Below are 18,146 nucleotides of genomic sequence, written 5' to 3'. Positions count from 1 at the left end.
CAGTAGATCTCTTCACATTTTATAAATCAGAAAGTAGACTGGGAATGTGCTTTGACAAGTTCATTTGGCTAATAAGTGTTAGAGACATGAACCTAGCCCTTTTGCCTCCATGTGACATATACGGAACTTAGCAGTAAGAAGGAAGGTAACAGAGATTTGACTAGAGCCTGGGTTGTTGTTGTATGGTACCTGAGTTGGTTTTGAGGGTCAGTGACCTGCTCTGATAGCAGCAATTTAGAGATTAGGAATTTGGATGAGTACTGGGATTAAAGTGAGGCAAGTGAGGGTCCTAGGGTGCAGAATGCAAGGAGACACTCACTCTCAGGGTCTAGCCCTGAGTGGGACCTTTGAGTCAGACCACCTGGGTTGTATCCCTATTCTGTCTGCCATTGGTAAGTGATCTTGGATGAGCTACCTAACTTTTTCAGGTTCTTTTTCTATAAAAAGGAGATAATAATGTGTATCTTATAGGATTTTTTGAAAAACTAGTCTGTAAATATATTTAGAAAGTACACAGAATTCAATAAATTTTAGTTACTAGTCTAGTTAACATGATATACAAAGTACATTTGAATCATTTTGGGAATAGAAGATGAATTTTCTCCATCTACTTTCAGATACCTGGCAAAGATTACTATTCCTGATTGTTTTCCTGGGTGTGGTGGCTCATGCCTGTAATCCCAGCACTTTGGGAGGCTGAGGCAGGCGGATCACTTGGGGTCAGGAGTTTGAGAATAGCCTGGCCAATAGGGTGAAACCCTCTCTCTACTAAAAAATACAAAAATTAGCTGGGCATTGTGGTGTGTGCTTGTAATCCCAGCTACTTCGGAGGGTGAGGCAGGAGAATTGCTTGAACCCAGGAGGTGGAGGTTGCAGTGCCTTTGTGCTGCAACCTGGCAACAAAGTGACACTGTTTCAAAAAAAGAAAAGTATATTAGTATGATTAGTGTTGCCAAAGTAGTGTTTCATTGTTCATTTTAAACAGTTGATGTTTAATATTTTGATAAATAAAATTAAGACTGTGAAAATGAAATTGTAGAGAAACTATTAACATTCAATTAATTTGAACTTTATGTTAATTGACATTATAAGCTTAATACAAAGTACCTATATGATACACTATGTATGTCTGACATTACCTAGAACCAGTATTATGGTACTTGGTAAATACTGATTCTCAATAGGTTGCTTTACCCTCCTCTCCCAAAGCTGTTGGAAATGTGAGGCCATGTTCAACATCTCATGAGGACTAGTAGACGCTTTTGGCATTTATTACAGGAGCCAGGAATGTTGCAATTCCTTCATATTTCTTGTGGGACCATTCTATATGATAAAGAATTATCCTGCCTAAAATGTTAGTAGTATCCTCATTAGGAACAGTATTCTAGAAGACAATGGTTTGTTTTCCCTTCTTTGAAATTAGATCCTGAATAAGATAGTTGCTGCTCAGATGTTCATACTTTGATAGAAACGGTAGACTTTGTGTGGTAAGTACAAAGATGGAAATGTCTCTAATGCACGGAAGCAATGAGTGATGGCTTTTATTTGAGGCTATTGTGACTTTGACATTTGTCTTGTGTAGGGAATTGTGGGAGAAAACTGCTGATCACAAGGAATAGTCTATTAAGGTTATTTATGTATGCTATATTCAGGGACCTGCAAGTAACTTGGTACTGTGAAAAATAGAGTACAAGTTATAGTAGCAGTTGGTATATGGTAACATACTGTACTAAGGAGCTTGGTCTTTAGAGTAAGGATTATCTGGGTACTAGTTAAAATGCAGATTATTGGATTTTCCAGAGAGTCTGCCTTGATGGGGTAGTAAAAAGAGACCTAGGAATCGTTTGCAAATAAGTATTCCAGGTTGTTAGAGATAATGTATTAGTTTGTTTTCACACTGCTGATAAAGACATATACATGCTGCTGTTAAAGACATACCCAAAACTGGGAACAAAAAAAGGTTTAGTTGGACTTGCAGTTCCACGTGGCTGGGGAGGCCTCAGAATCATGGTGGGAGGCAAAAGGCTCTTCTTACTTGATGGTGGCAAGAGAAAAACGAGGAAGAAGCAAAAGTGGAAACTTCAGATAAATCCATGAGATCTCATGGGACTTACACATGAATAGCACAGGAAAGACGGGCCTCTATGATTCAATTAACTCCCACAGGGTCCCTCCCACAACAGATGGAAATTCTGGGAGATACAAGTCGAGTTTTCAGTGGGGAAACAGCCAAACCGTATCATTCCGCCCCTGGCCCCCTCCAAATCTCATGTCCACACATTTCAAAACCAATCATATTTTCCCAGCAGTCCCCCAGAGTCTTAACTCTTTTCAGCATTTACATAAAAGTCGAAAGTCTCATCTGAAACAAAGCAAGTCCCTTCTGCCTATGATCCTGTAAAATCAAAAGCAAGCTAGTTACTTCCTAGCTATAGTGGGGGTACAGGTATTGGGTAAATACAGCCATTCCAAATGGGAGAAATTGGCCAAAACAGAGGATTTACAGGGCACATGCAGGTCCGAAATCCAGCGGGGCAGTCATATGTTAAAACTCCAGAACAATCATCTTTAATTCCAGGTCTCACAGCCATGTCAGGCTGATGCAAGAGGTTGGTTCCAATGGTCTTGGGCAACTCTGCCCCTGTGGCTTTGCAGGGTACAGTCTCACTCCTGGCTGCTTTCACAGGCTGGCATTGAGTGCGGCTTTTCCAGGAGCACAGTGCAAGCTGTCGGTGGGTCTGCCATTCTGGAATCTAGAGGACTGTCGCCCTCTTCTCACAGTTCCATTAGGCATTGCCCCCATAGGGACTCAGGGTGGAGGCTTTGACCCCACGTTTCTCTGTTCTCCATGAGGGCCCTACCCTGCAGCAAACTTTTGCCTGGATGTCCAGGCATTTCCATATATCTTCTGAAATCTAGTTGGAGGTTCCCAAACCTCAATTCTTGACTTTTGTTCACCTGCAGGGTCAACACCACATGGAAGCTGCCAAGACTTGGGGCTTCCGCCTTCTAAAGCCACAGCCTGAGCTCTACATTGGCCCCTTTCAGCTGGAGCGGCTGGGACACCAGGCACCAAGTCCCTGGGCTGCACACGGCATGGGGACACTGGCCTGGCCAAAGAAACCACTTTTTCCTCCTGGCCTCTGGGCTTGTGATGGAAGGGGCTGCCGTGAAGGTCTCTGACATGGCCTGGAGACATTTGCCCCATGGTCTTGGGGATTAACATTTGCTACTTACAGAAATTTCTCTAGCCTGCTTGAATTTCTCCTAAAAAAATGGCTTTTTCTTTTCCACTGCATCATCAGGGTGCAAATTTTCTGAACTTTATGCTCTATTTTTTAAAACGGAATAGCACCCAACTCACCTTTTGAATGTTTTGCTGCTTAGAAGTTTCTTCTGCCAGATACCCTAAATCATGTCTCTCAAGTTCAGAGTTCCACAAATCTCTAGGACGGGCAAAATGCTGCCAGTCTCTGCTAAAACATAGTAAGGGTCACCTTTGCTCCAGTTCATAACAAGTTCCCCATCTTCATCAGAGACCACCTTAGCCTGGACCTTACTGTTCATATCACTATCAGCATTTCCATCAAAGCCATTCAGAAAGTCTCTAGGAAGTTCCAAACTTTCCCACATTGTCCTGTCTTCTTCTGAGCCCTCCAGACCGTTCAAACCTCTGCCTGTTACACAGTTCCAAAGTCGCTTCCACATTTTCAGCTATCTTTTCAGCAACACCCTACTCTAATGATACCCATTTACTGTAATAGTTTGTTTTCACGCTGCTGATAAAGACATAATACCCAAAACTGGGAACAAAAAAAAGCTTTAATTGGACTTAGGGTTCCACATGGCTGGGGAGGCCTCAGAATCATGGTGGGAGGTAAAGGCTCTTCTTACATATCAGCAGCAAGAGAAAATGAGCAAAAGTGAAAACCCCTGATAAACCCATCAGATCTCGTAAGACTTACTATCACAAGAATATCACCGGAAAAACTGGCCCCCATGATTCAGTTAACTCCCCCTGGGTCCCTCCTACACCAAGTGGAAATTCTGGGAGATAGAATTGAAGTTGAGATTTCAGTGGGGAACACAGCCAAACCATATCAGGTAAGTAGGTAGGTAGGTAGGTAGGTAGGTAGGTAGGTAGGTAGATAGATTAGATAGATAGATAGATAGATAGATAGATAGATAGATAGATAGATGATTACTTGGCTGTGGTTCCAGTTTTTAAGCAGAGGATGTCATTTTTATAATTTTTTTAAAAATTCACCTTGATGACAGTGTAGAACAGTGTTTTTCAAACTTCTTGACTAGGACCCTCCTTAAGAATTAATGGTATTTAACGTTTTGAATAAATATGCACAGGTGTGTGTGTATAAGGAAAATCTGCAGAACTGTTCTTTCTTAGTGGTGCAGTACAGTCTGACATTTTCTTTCAGTTCTATTTTGTTTATAAAAAACATTGGTAGGGGAGAGAGGGAGGGAGGAAGGAAACAGGGACAGAGAAGGGGACAGAAGGGGAGAGAAAGGAGAGAGGGCTACAAAGAAAATTCTAAATTGACTTCTTTATGAATCATTAGTGGGCTGCAGTCCTACAGTTTCAGTCCAGTGAAAAGCACTGGTTTACATTTTAAAGCAGTTCTCACTTTAGCATACATCGAACAGTCTGTTAAACTAAATTGCTGCTTTTACCCCCTGAGTTGCTGATTCAGTATTTTTAACAAGTACCCAGGTGATGCTGATGTTGGGTCTACAACCGCATTTTGAGGATCACTGGTTTATAGAGGATAGATTGGAAGGGCAAGTTTCCACTGGAAACTTGTGAGGTTTGTTTACTGTATCTTCTCAATCCCTATAACGGTATTTGGCATATAGGACATAATTATTTGTGGACTGCATGACTTAATGTAGGAAACTCAAGAGCTCAGTCACTGCATCACTACTGTTTGCAGTACTGCTGGGCAGAAAGGACCAGGGCCATAGGATAGAGATGTATTGAAAAAGTGAATCAGAGTAGACAGTAATGGTGAGCTGTTGGGGTGGATTTTGATTCCTAGGTCATTTACATGAGACTCTAGGTGAGTCATGGGCCCAGTACTTAGCCACACATGATGTGTATTCATAGATATTTGCCATTATCATTGGAGCTTCACTGAGGTACGTAATGGGTCCAGATCGCTGTGGGTAAACTGGTTGGAGGTGATAAAAGTGAAAGATAAAATTTAGAAAATGATGATTTTAAAAAACGTTTTAAACAAAGCATTAATCAGTAGAACTTCTTTTTTCGCCTTGATTTTTGGCTTACAAGAAACTAGGGTTTGCTTTGTTTTGGAAGAGAGGAGAAGATGTAGAAGGTTTGGGTGATAACAGTGTTTGGAAGCCTTACTATATATAATACATTATTCATAATGTGTTTTATTTAGCATGTGAGTATCTATTTTGATGGTGTGCTGTGCTAGATGCCCACTTTACAGAGATGAATCAGACACAACATGGGCTCTCAAAAAGTAGTTCTTGTTACTACGGGAAGAAGCTTGCTGTCTTTCGTCTGGGATTAGACTTAAATTTACTTCCTGGAAGTGAGTTTAGAAGTACTTTATTTATTTATTTTTAAGCCAGAGATTGGCTGTCGTTACCCAGACTGGAGTGCAATGGCACGATCTCGGCTCACTGCAACCTTGGCCTTCTGGGTTCAAGCAATTCTCCTGCCTCAGCCTCCCGAGTAGGTGGGGCTACAGGCGTACACCACCATGCCCAGCTAATTTTTGTATTTTTAGTAGAGACGGAGTTTCATCTTGTTGACCAGGATGGTCTCGATCTCTTGACCCCGTGAGCCACCACGCCCGGCCAGTAGAAGTAGTTTAATTCAGTTGGTTCCCCTTTTAGCTGAAGAAGATGCCTAGGAAAGATAAATGATTTGGTTGCATAAATGGCCAAACCAGGACTAACTGGGTTCCTGACTTCTGGTATAAGGTTCTGTTAAACAGTTAATGCCACCATCATTGCCACCAATAATAATATATTTTGATCACTAACTTTATGTAAGACTCTGATAATTGTTTTACATGGATATGTCATTTAATCCTCTCAGCAACCAGTGAGATAGATATTGTTACCATCTAAGAATGGATTTCAGGTAAATCTAAATACTGGGCCTCCCAATAGGATTCTCTAGGAAGTTGACCTTAACATATGCTTTTTCAGTAAGTCATTAGAGATTTAGTGGAATTGTTAACTAGCATCAAGACAACAAATCTAGAACGTCTGGAAGGATTGGAAAGGTCAGGAGATTATAAAAAAAATCTCTTATGAGTATGACCAGGCGTGGTGGCTCACGCCTGTAATCTCAGCTTTTTGGGAGGCTGAGGTGGGCAGATTGCTTGAGCCCAGGAGTTCAAGACTAGCCCAGGCAACATAGTGAGACCTTGTCTCTGTTTCTAAAATTAAAAATAAAATGAAACAAAAAAAACTCTCTGCGAGGATGGCAAAGGGAACTTCTGGAAGGATCTGATAGAAGCCTCAGGTCAATTAGGCAATATTCTAAAAGCATATCCTGGAGGAGAAAACAAAGTAGATGTAGATCCTTGTATGCAGAATGACTGAAGTTTCATCTGTATTTTCAAGGAATAGTTTGTGACTTTTTGGGCAATTTCTTGTAAGGTTGAGGCTCCAGATTGAACCCTAAAGCTGGTAGAGAGGAAATGTTAGAAGAATGAAATCGTTGAACATCTCTTCTTTGTTTTTGTCCATTATGATTTTTCTCATCAGAGAACGTAAGGTGACATGAGAAAATAGAAATGGCTAAACATAAAAGGATTGCCAATTCTTGGCTTAATAGAAGAAGGAAGGAAATTTTAAGAAGTGTGGAAAGTTGGGATACCCAACCAATGACCTTTGGGCATTGCTGGTTCTTTTTCTTTGTGTAGGTTTGGACAGATGGAAAGTTGGGCTTTTCTACTTCAGGCAGTTGCCTCTATGTTTCCATTGTTCAAAATGAATTTACAATTTGTATGCTATTTAAGAATTTATGTTTTGCATGTTGAGGCAGAACATTTTGTATTTTGTATTTTTATAAGGAAAACGTATATGAAAATAGTTTAGTAATGGTTTTGAATATTATAAAGGATAATCTTTGATTACTAAAGAAGTTGCTTATGTGAAACTCATTGCTTTATAATAGCTGATGATTAAGGAATTACTATAGAAAGTTTGGATGAGGGGATAGGGGAGGGATAGCAGGGGGTGGGATACCGGAGAGATAGCATTAGGAGAAATAACTAATGTAGATGACAGGGTGATGGATGCAGCAAACCATCATGGCACGTGTATACCTGTGTAACAAACCTGCACGTTCTGCACATGTACCCCGGAACTTAAAGTATAACAAGTAAAATTTTTAAAAAATAATAATAAAATATAAAAAGAAACAAAATTCTCCAATACTCTGATGTGGCAAAAATACGGTTTGATGCTTTACAGTTTTGTTTTTGCTGTTGTTTACACTTGGGTTAGAATTATAGATTGGTTGTATTTTTGTGTCTGTATCAGTTTTTAAAATGGAATAATTTTATAAATAGATTAATAAAATTGTTGCGTTCATCTGTCCAAAGTTATTTTATCTTCCACTTAGAAATCTTTAATGTTCTTTGCCTTAGTTATGGGAAAATAAACTAATGCAGTCCAGGGCAGTAGATGGATTTCATTCAGAAGAGCAGCAGCTTCTACTGCAAGTTCAACAGCAGCATCAACCCCAGCAGCAGCAGCATCACCACCATCACCACCATCAGCAAACTCAGCCTCAGCAGACAGTACCTCAGCAAGCACAGACTCAGCAGGTCCTTATTCCCGCATCACAGCAAGGTGGGACTGGATTTGTTTTCCTACTTATGACTTGAAAATTAAGTTTGTCATTTTGAAAGAAGAGAAATATTCTGCATTTCTTGGATCTTGTTTTTTTAAGGGGGGTCATGGAGAACCTAAGAATAAACAAACAACAACAACAAAAAACCCTATGTTGATTTCAGGCTTTTTTCTCTTTTCTCTTGGCTGAGGGGTGTGTGTATGTAAATGTATATAAATTTGTATAAAATATAGGTTCTATCATCTGTGGAGTAATGGTAGACAAGTAATTTATTAACTGAAAGCTTAAGATGATATTCAGAGAAGTTGTATTAATAACTTTGTTTTGAAAAGGCTGTGTAATGATGGATTTCCTAAATTAAGTTAAATCTAAAAGGTTTATTTTTTAGATTTAAGGGCTTTATTATTATTATTTTTATTATTATTATTTTGAGACGGAGTTTTGCTCTTGTTACTCAGGCTGGAGTGCAATGGTGCGATCTCAGCTCATCGCAACATCCGCCTCCTGGGTTCAGGCAATTCTCCTGCCTCAGCCTCCTGAGTAGCTGTGATTACAGGCACGCGCCACCATGCCCAGCTAATTTTTTTGTATTTTTAGTAGAAATGGGGTTTCACCATGTTGACCAGGATGGTCTTGATCTCTTGCCCTCGTGATCTACCCGCCTTGGCCTCCCAAAGTGCTGGGATTACACGCTTGAGCCACCGTGCCCAGCCAGGGCTTTATTATTTTTATATGTATGGTAAAATAGTTGTTTGCTTTCTTTAGAAAACATGTTCTTTCAAAGACATGTTTCAGATTAGTTTTTAAAATATATCTTAAACTCTGGAGTCTTGTATACTTTGGCAATCTGAAAATTCAATTCCATAGTAATTTATGTAAGCCCAAATGTACTGAATTAGATTTACTTTAAGAGTGGATATATAACATATCTTAATTTATTTTACTTGGTTTAAAGCTAAGAAAAAGCATATATTGGCCAGGCACAGTGACTTATGCCTGTAATCCCAGCACCTTGGGAGGCCAGATCATGAGGTCAGAAGTTTGAGACCAATCTGACCAACATGGTGAAAGCCTATCTCTACTAAAAATACAAAAACTAGCTGAGCATGGTGGCATGTATCCGTAATCCCAGCTACTCAAGAGACTGAGGCAGGAGAATCACTTGAACCCAGGAGGTGGAGGTTGTAGTGAGCTAAGACTGTGCCACTGCACTCCGGCCTGGGTGACAAGAGCAAGGTTCCGTCTTAGGGGGGTAGATATTTATAGACTGTGTCCATAGAGCTTTATACTCTGCAAGTCATTTTATAGATACTGTTTTATTGGTACCTTATGCGGGCTTTGTAAAATACCCCTTGGCTCAATTTCACAGCTCAGGAAAATCTGAGCCCAGAAAAGGCTAAGAAACTTGCTCTGTATTTTCTCTCATGACAAATATTTATTCAGTTATAAAACTTACTGAGCATTCTAATTCAGTGCGTCTGGTTTTATGGGAGAGGAGACTAGAAGTTTTATGGGAGAGGAGACTAGAAGTAAAAACTTTATTTTAATGTAATTGTTTAGTTACTCATTTGCCTGTATACATAAGTGTCTCAAAATTAATAATGATAAATAGTAGAAACATCTATTTGGGTTATTTTACTGTTGATATAGAGTAGTACTTTTCATACCTGATTTTAATGTATACTTTGTGTCAAATAATTTTGTTCTTTTAGTATTTTTTGATGACTGTTCCTCCTGTTGCCTTCAGACCTGGCATTAGGATTTTAGGTCATCATAAATTAAAATTTGATTTTCTTCACTCAGAGACTATTAGGATAATGGGATTATCCATCTGTTCTCTGAAATTTGCAGAATCAAACATTTCATTCCGTTTACTCTTAAGTAACATTGCCATTATTTCTGATTTGTGTTTTTTCCAACTTGGACTGGTTCACCACTCCTCAGGCAACCTGGTGGTCCCCTGCTTTTAGGAGGTCACCATATTGATGCTGAACTTTGTTGGGCACCTGATGGGCATAGCACACTACAGCCCAGAACTCCTGGGCTCAAGTGATCCTCTCACCTCAGCCTCCTTAGTAGCTGGGACTATGGGTGTGTGCCCCCACATCCGGCTGATTTGTAGTTTTTAAACAGCTGATGAAAGTAGCTTGAGTCTATCAACTGTCATATTGAGAGATAAGGATATTGAGAGATAAGGACTATGTAGATTTCAAAAAATTTCTGACCTCAGTGATCTGCCCACCTTGGCCTCCCAAAGTGCTGTGATTACAAGTGTGAGCCACCACATCTGGCCTTAAATATTTTTTAATTATTAGTTAGGTATATCACAGCTATTACTTGTCATAGAATTTATAACGTCCTGAGATCAAATGATTGAAAGCATTTGAGTACAGAAAACGTGGAAAACATGAAAAAAAATTTTTCATTGTGTGTAAAGTGTTCTTGTGATTATAAAATAGCCTCATGGTTCCTTGTTTGCATGTGTGCTTTTTTGTAGCCACAGCACCACAAGTTATTGTTCCAGATTCTAAGTTGATACAGCATATGAATGCATCAAACATGGTAAGAGTCAGAATATAGCACTTTGATTGGCTGTACTTAGTTCTAACACAAATTGTGATTATGCCTATGTGTGTCATCATATATTAACAACTTGAAGTTTATTGAAGACTTGAGCAAAATAGCTGTTTTGGTTTCCTGAATATTGGATCCAAAGTTTATGGCTTGGTACTGAGACATTAAGGTTCATAAAATTGTGGAGTTCTTTGTTTAAACATACCAAAAGAAGGGTGCTTTGTGAGAGTTACTCCATTCCCTACTATTTCTGAAAAAGTTCTACAGGAACTCCCAAACCTATAATGCCAAGTATGGTTCTGTTTCAGGAGACCTAGTAATTGCAAAAGATCAGGAAGGCTAAGAATTGTGAACTTTAAAAAAATGAAGATGAACTGTTTGGATAGTTCAGTATAACTGTTTTTAAAATCAAGAGTTTAAAAATGTTGCTCTGATTTAACTGTAGTATAGTCTAGTAAGGCATTATAGTGTGTAAATTACCAAAGAATACATTTTAACCAGTTGAGTTACATTAGAATTTTTATATTTCTGAAGACTATCCACTAAACTTAACAAGTCCTCACTCCTATTTTCAAATTACATTTCAGACATACAATATTTTTCATCAAATATAGTATAGTTTAACTGTAAAAATGAAAGAACCTCTTCAGATCCTTAGAAAATGTTTACCTGTATCCTGGAAGTTATTTATTTATTTTTAAAATAAAACATTAAATACAGTCAGATTAGAGTAGTTCAGTACTTCCTTATGAATGGTTTTTCCTTGTTTAAAATATACAGACTGTTAATTTAATAGAGTGGTGATTCAGCTCTAACATTTCATTCTTCAGCCAAAACACTTTCTTTAAAGGTGAAAGAATCAATATTTGTAAAAAGATCTTTTAGCCTATATAACTAGTTAGTACTAGGAATGAGCTTGTTTCTCTCTTTTTTTTTGGTTCAAGTTTTTGTTTTTGTTTTTGTTTTTTTTTTGAGGTGGAGTCTCGCTCTGTCACCCAGGCTGGAGTGTAGTGGTGTAATCTCAGCTCATTGCAACCTCTGCCTCCCAGGTTCAACTGATCCTCCCACCTCAGCATCCTGAGTAGCTGGGAGTACAGGTGTGTGCCACCATACCCGGCTAATTTTTTGTATTTTAGTAGAGACGGGGTTTCACCATGTTGGCCAGGCAGGTCTTGAACTCCTGACCTCAAGTGATCCACCTAACTCAGCCTCCCACAATGTTATGGTTACAGGCGTGAGCTACCACACTCAACCTCAAGAATTTTTTTAAGCACTCTCAGCAAGGCAGTTTACTTCTGTAGAAGGGTGCAGCGTATGGATGGAGTTATGGCGGCTACATGCTTGGACAAATGGGGAATAGGTACTTATGCCTGACAGGGGTCGTTTCTACTGCTGTGTCATTCCCTATTGTTTAGGGTTAGACCACACAAGCTAGAATAATCCCAATGGGCTATTTTACAAAGATAAAATAGATAAAATATTTTTAAAAGATAAAATAGGGTAGGAGCTGGAATGGCAGGGTGGGTGTTTTAGCAAGAAGGTTGGTTTTGAGCTTGTCAGAGCAGGTAGCCAGGGGTGATCAGGTGACCGAGATGAGTCAGTATGGAACTGGGGGTGGGGGGAGCAAATGTGATCTACTGATTAGAACAGGTGAAGAAGGTTGTTTACTGGAATTACAAGGAACTTAATCTTTAAAATAGAGTATTAAAGAATAAGAGAGTTAAATATGCTGACATACTGATTCTTTGAAGAGAAACTTGGGGTTCACTATAACAATCATCCATGTTGAATTTTTACAGTTTTCTTTTTTTTTCTTTTCAAACTTCTTTAACATGTCTTGGCTTAGTTCTCTTTGTTCTTCTGAAAGAAGTAATCTATCTGAATAGGGTGGAGGAGGGGTTGGGGATATTTTAGTAAGAGTTGTGTCTACTATGCACAAGTCCTTGGATGCATGGTGTGACACATCTAACAAGAAGTATAATTATCTAATATCATATATAGGGCTATTCTATTTTCTTAGGCCATTTGGCTAGTGGATCCTAATTGTTCCTTTGACAGCATCTTTAGTATAGTTAACAAACCACTGTTGGTTGTAATACATGTAGTTTATCTAATGTACAATTTTTTAAATTAATTGTTACCTACCAGAAACAACATTGACTTAAATCTTGCAGCTGTCTGATCTTGGGCTTTAAATTTATGTAGTACTCCTCAAAGAACTCAAGTTGCATTTAACTAGACATGAGAATCAAAAGACCTATAAGGAGCTTCTCTTATTTGCCATTGTAATTTCTCTTTCTTTGGTTGACGAAATGCCAGAGTAGAAGGGGGATAGTCAATTGGACTAGAGTGCAAGTGCCACTCCAGTTATTTGGCGGAGTGTCCAGTAAAGGTCCTCTACAATACCACCATCCATTCGCTCGGGGATGAGTAAGGGCGGACTGATGCGCCAGTTCTTGGAAGTGCCTGACTTCACTGCATCCTGTTAAGTTCCCAAGGAACAGTAAGTTCGCCCCCTTGCCATGACAGACACATGTTGAACTTTGCCTTGGGAGATGGAGGCTGTATGGCCCTCGGGTTGACCCGTGGAGTGTTGAACCTCAGGAAATAGCAGTGAAGGAACTTGGCACAATTTGTTATTCCAGTCATTGGAATTCTGAGAAAGTACTACTATGCATTCCATGTCCGCATGATATGGGGACCATTCAAGTGGAAAGGGGACAACCTGGGCCTCTGGCCTACTGTGCACACAAGCATAACAGTCGCAGGAATTAAATTTAATCCATTCTTCCCAGGGGTTTGCATCCTTATATCCTGTTAAAGTGGCTACGGTTTGCCTTAGGTCATCTACTTCTACCATTGAGACTTTTGGTTTTGTCATTGTGTCTAGGAGGAGTGGTTGATAAAGAGGTTGAAGGAGCAATAAAGTGCATTTCAAAAATTTCTTTAGGATTCTTTCCTAAAGAATGTCAGCTCCTCTACCATAAATATGACTTAATGAAGGGGAAGAGTTTCCAGATATTGCAGTAACAACAGTAAGTGGTATAGGATTGCATTGGTTATATTGACTACTAGAAGGAGTAATTCCTTTGGTGAAGTGGATATATAGTTTTGAGGACTGACAAAGACCTGTGGAAGCAGTCTGCCTTAAACCTTTAGTGTTCCATATGACATTAGACTAAGCAGAACATAGAGATTCTGTTTTAGAGGGACAAGAATCTGATTCCTACCAATTACAAATGCGGCTACTATTATCCCTTGGATTACTAGTATCCTTAGAGGAACTCATCTTATCTTCCTAACGTGAGGAAGTCTAAGAGGGACAGAGACATTGTTCCGGAAGCAGCAAGCTGTCCTTGGTTATGCACTTCTCTACAAGGCATAACTAATCACACATTAAAGCAACAACTTGAGGTGAGCCAGATCTGATTACATTATAACAAGATGGGGAGTGAAGGGAAGAAAAGAAAAGAAAAAAGGCTAAGTTTTTCTTAGCTTTAACTTGATAGGGTCTGATCCTGGGACAATAGCCCGTGATTCTAATGGTGATGGCGCTTTCTTGACTCAAGTGTGAAAGCACCGTGATATAATGGTGATGGCTCTTTCTTTTCTGCTGTATGAATGGCAGTCTTGGTGGCTAGCAGCACGAGGAAGGGTGGTCTCCAGGCTGGAGCTGGTATACTGGAAACTTCAGGATGGCATCTTTGTCCCAACCACCAAGGAAGTACTTTCCCGGATCCCCGCAGTGTCTTTTTCTTGGGCTGTGCACAGAGTTGCTTAGTTGCCACAGCATTCATAGGCCTTCCCCCACCGCCCCTGCACTGCTGAGAAGCTGGGATTGTTTGTCACATCGAGTAGGTCTCAATGCTTTACCCACAAGGCTGCTGCAAACTGAAGCAGCAGGATGCATCTCCTCATGAGAGGTCTGAGACTGCCCAGAGGAGAACGGTGAATCTCGGACAAGCCCCTATAATTGTTATAAGTAAAATTTTGGTGCTGCAAAAGAAATAGCACTTGAAGATAAGTCCTCTCAGCAAGTTAGTTTTCATCTATAGAAGGGTGCAGTGTATGGGTGTAGCAATGGCGGCCACACCAAGATTTTTTTTTTTAAACCAAAAAACAGTATATGGAAAGATCAGCTCTGCTTTGTGAGTGATAGTGAATCACAAAGCTCATTTGTGATCATCAGTTAAATAAGAAGGGCTTACCCACTAGACAAATGACTTCTTCCTACACATTACCAGTCTCACAAATTCATACCTTGGCAAAATTGAAAGTTTCTACATAATGCTAGAAATCGGAATTTTTAAATTCACAAATATAAGGATCTCTATTTGTACTTGTAGTTACAGTTACTAGAATCAATTCATTTACATGAAAATCAAAAAATTTCATGCCTGTTATTCTCACAAGATTTTTTATTAGAAAAAACTCAATTTTAAGTCTAAAGCCCCAGTTTTTTTTTAACCTCCACCTTAAAAAAAAAGTCTCACTATACAGTGCATATTGCAGTTGATGTTATTAAGACTGTATCCTAGGGAATAACTTGCATTATTTTAAAACAAATTTTGGCAGGATCTCTTGCGGTAGGCCCCTCTAAAAGAATTATAAATGTTGTGGAAGAGATTTTTGAATTAATAAGTTATTTCTAGGGTAAAAATCAGTGGTCCATCTCTTACTGGTTAAGTCCCCTTTATTCTAAAGAGCATATGTATTTAAACAAATCATAGGTCAGTTATTCAGGAGAATTTATTTAACATTTCTGATTGAGTTGCATTTTACTTTGTTGTTTTTAGTCAGTGTTTCCTTCATGTATTTCTGAAGGGTAATCAGTATAGGCTCTGTACCAATAAAAGTGTTGTAGGTTTTTGTGGGTTTACATTATTATTTCTGATTCAGAAATACTCAGCAAAAACATTTTTATTCTTTCTGATGGCTCTGTTTACATTAGAAATGAACATATAATTCATAAAAATGTGAGAGAGTAATATAGTAGAAGGCTGTTTCAGGGAAATTAAACCATTGTATTTGATTCTTTTTTGTGAAATGAATGGTGTAATGCATTATTCTTGTTTGGGCTGTTTTGTGGAATACAAGAAGAAATTTTAATAGTTATTAAGTATAAAGTGGTTTGTATGGTACATGACTCAGCAAATATCTGTTATGCAACTTGAATTTGTGAAGGGTGTGCAGGTAGTTATTGGATCATGTATATTATATAAAAAGTACTATAGAAACTACTATGTCAGTTTGCTGGTAGAGGGAGAATTGTTATCTTACAAAATATGAATTATAGGCACTTAACATTTCTAAATAATATATTTTTTAAATAATATTGCTTAATAGTGTGTGGTTGTTAATATTTTCCTTAAACTTAGATAACCTTTAATTTGCTTATATAGACAAGATTTATCTTAAATTAGATAATTGAGTATCCAGCTTAAACATGGATCAACCTGGTGGACTATAGTTAAATTCTGGAGATATCGTGGGACTTTCAGGCCCAAGATGTAGAAGTCACTTACATTTGTCAAGTGGTAACAAGTGTATTTTCTTGGAAAGCTGTATACCTAGAGCCCAGGCTAGACAGTAGAATTATTAACCCAGTGTAATAATTTTCCAAGTTTGTTAACTTCTCTGGCACTAGCATTTACAAGGCAGTTATATTTCTTTAAGCTTACCCAGATATGTGTAGTTCTAAAAATGTATAGGTTAGATTGAATGTATGAATGATTGGTACCTAAAGAAGATTGAAAAGAGGGGAAAAAAAAACCTACCTAAATGTGTAGCTATAGTGGGATACAGGAAAATGCTTAAAGCACAGAATAAAAAGCCAGAGAATGGTATAATTCTTTGTGGGAGGGCAGGAGGAGAAAACTCTCCAGAAGCAGGAAGTCAAGAATTTGTCCTGGATTTAAAGAAACTCAGAATATAATCCCATCTATATCTTTATAACTTAAGTGTCACAAACAACCTTCATTTTTAAATGTAGAAATTAAAGTTTGTGACTATTACCCAGGCTGGGTGCAATGGCGCAGTCTTGGTCACTGTAAACTCCACCTTCCAGGCTCAAGCCATCCTCCCACCTCAGCCTTCCAAGGAGCTGGGACTATAGGTGTGCACCACCTTGTTCAGCTAATTTTTGTGGTTTTTGTAGAGACAAGGTTTTGCCTTATTGCCCAGGCTGGTCTCAAACTCCTGAGCTCGAGCAATCTGCCCACCTTGGCCTCCCTAAATTACTGGGATTACAGGTGTGAGCCACTGCACCTGGTATGACTTTTCTTAAGCTTTAAAGAGTTTTTTATATTAATCTGTCATTAATAAATATTTTACCTAGAATATAATGCCAATATGTCCCTTTTTTTCTTGGCTAATATGACATCTTAGAAGAATTGTCAGCTATACTCCCAGTGAAGTGTTCTGATGCAGTGTTCTCTGTAGATACCTGTTGATTTTAGTAGAAATTTTAAAAGTTAAGAATTCTAGAAAGAAGACAATTATACTTTTACCTCAAGGAAATGGGGATAAGGAAACAGTGAGAAAGAAAGCAAAGATGAAATAGTTATTTCATATATTATACAGTATTGTTAATGTGGGTATTACCTAAAAATGTATAGGTTAGATTGAGTATAGGAAGGGTAGGTACCTTAAAGAGTATTGATAGGGCAAAGAGGCAGAAAAAAGCTACAGTACCTGTGAGGTTTCCTTAGAGCACCTTCTCTAGGGGAAATAAAACCCAATTGTTTTATTTAATTGCTTAAAATAATTTAGTAGGTCATTTAGACTAGGTTGGTCTTTCTTAATGGGATTTAGTTCTTATTAGATTTTTTTTAAATTTTGGTATATTCTAAACAAAAATAATATACTAATAAAATATGCTAGAGATAAACAGGTAGTATTATATATGTATGTGGTTTTGATATTTTTTCTTTTCTTTTCTTTTCTTTTTTTTTTCAGAGTGCTGCTGCTACAGCTGCTACCTTAGCACTCCCTGCAGGTGTGACTCCTGTTCAGCAGATATTAACAAATTCAGGTAATTAGGAATGATGGAATCATTTTAAAGTAAAATTTAGAAAATTGTACTATCTAGCCCTTAGGTTTTATCTTCTTTGAAAGACGGAAAATACTAATTTTTTTTTTACCATTTGGTTTAGATTATTAACATAACTTTATTTGAGGGCTGTAACACAACTGTAATTGTTGAGGATACAGTAAAGAAGATGAAAATTGTACTTGAACCTTTGATCTGTACATGAGAACTCTATTATTGAAGTATGATTATATAAAAATGCTTACTTAGGTTTTTACTAAACACATTTAATGAGCCAAGTGAGTATTAAACTTACTTGAACTTGTGATATCAAACTAATTACTAGAGCATATTAAAAGAAAATTTATCGTATGCTGTTATTATACGTAATATCTCTTTATTGACAAAAGACTAATGTCTAGCTCAATATACCTAGAATATAATGCCAGTTATATTATAGTGGCATTTGAATGTTTGTGTTTGAAAAATTTATTTTCATGGATGTAAAAATTTATTTTCAAGTGTCTCCTGTAATCTTGATTATATAGTTACTATTTATTTTCTGTTCTATATATGTATGTTATTTTTGTTAATTTGTAAATTTGTGAAATTAGGGGCTTGTCTAGCTACATATTTTAATAAGATGTAATTTGCTTTTTAATCAATTTAGGATTCTGGATCATC

The 18,146-nt window shown here is 38.1% G+C and overlaps 1 protein-coding gene and 1 non-coding gene across 5 annotated transcripts in view; both read left to right on the top strand.

The window, feature by feature from the left end:
* The window catches only part of GTF2A1 (general transcription factor IIA subunit 1), a 48,150-nt gene that overhangs the window by 9,920 nt on the left and 20,084 nt on the right, over window positions 1–18,146 (top strand). For all 4 annotated transcript variants that reach the window (XM_035261209.3, XM_035261207.3, XM_035261206.3 and 1 more), the window contains 3 exons: window positions 7,653–7,857; window positions 10,356–10,420; window positions 17,390–17,465. In XM_035261209.3, the coding sequence (XP_035117100.1) occupies window positions 7,653–7,857; window positions 10,356–10,420; window positions 17,390–17,465 (346 nt within the window). The remainder of the gene's footprint in view (window positions 1–7,652; window positions 7,858–10,355; window positions 10,421–17,389; window positions 17,466–18,146) is intronic.
* LOC118145401 (small nucleolar RNA SNORA79) lies at window positions 9,578–9,721 on the top strand. Its single transcript, XR_004730519.1, has one exon. It is a non-coding gene; the product is annotated as a small nucleolar RNA SNORA79 (small nucleolar RNA).

Source organism: Callithrix jacchus, chromosome 8 (genome assembly GCF_049354715.1).
Source record: "Callithrix jacchus isolate 240 chromosome 8, calJac240_pri, whole genome shotgun sequence".
NCBI lineage: Eukaryota > Metazoa > Chordata > Mammalia > Primates > Cebidae > Callithrix > Callithrix jacchus.
The sequence above is the reverse complement of the archived record's forward strand: the minus strand, read 5'-3'. Positions and strand labels throughout refer to the sequence as shown.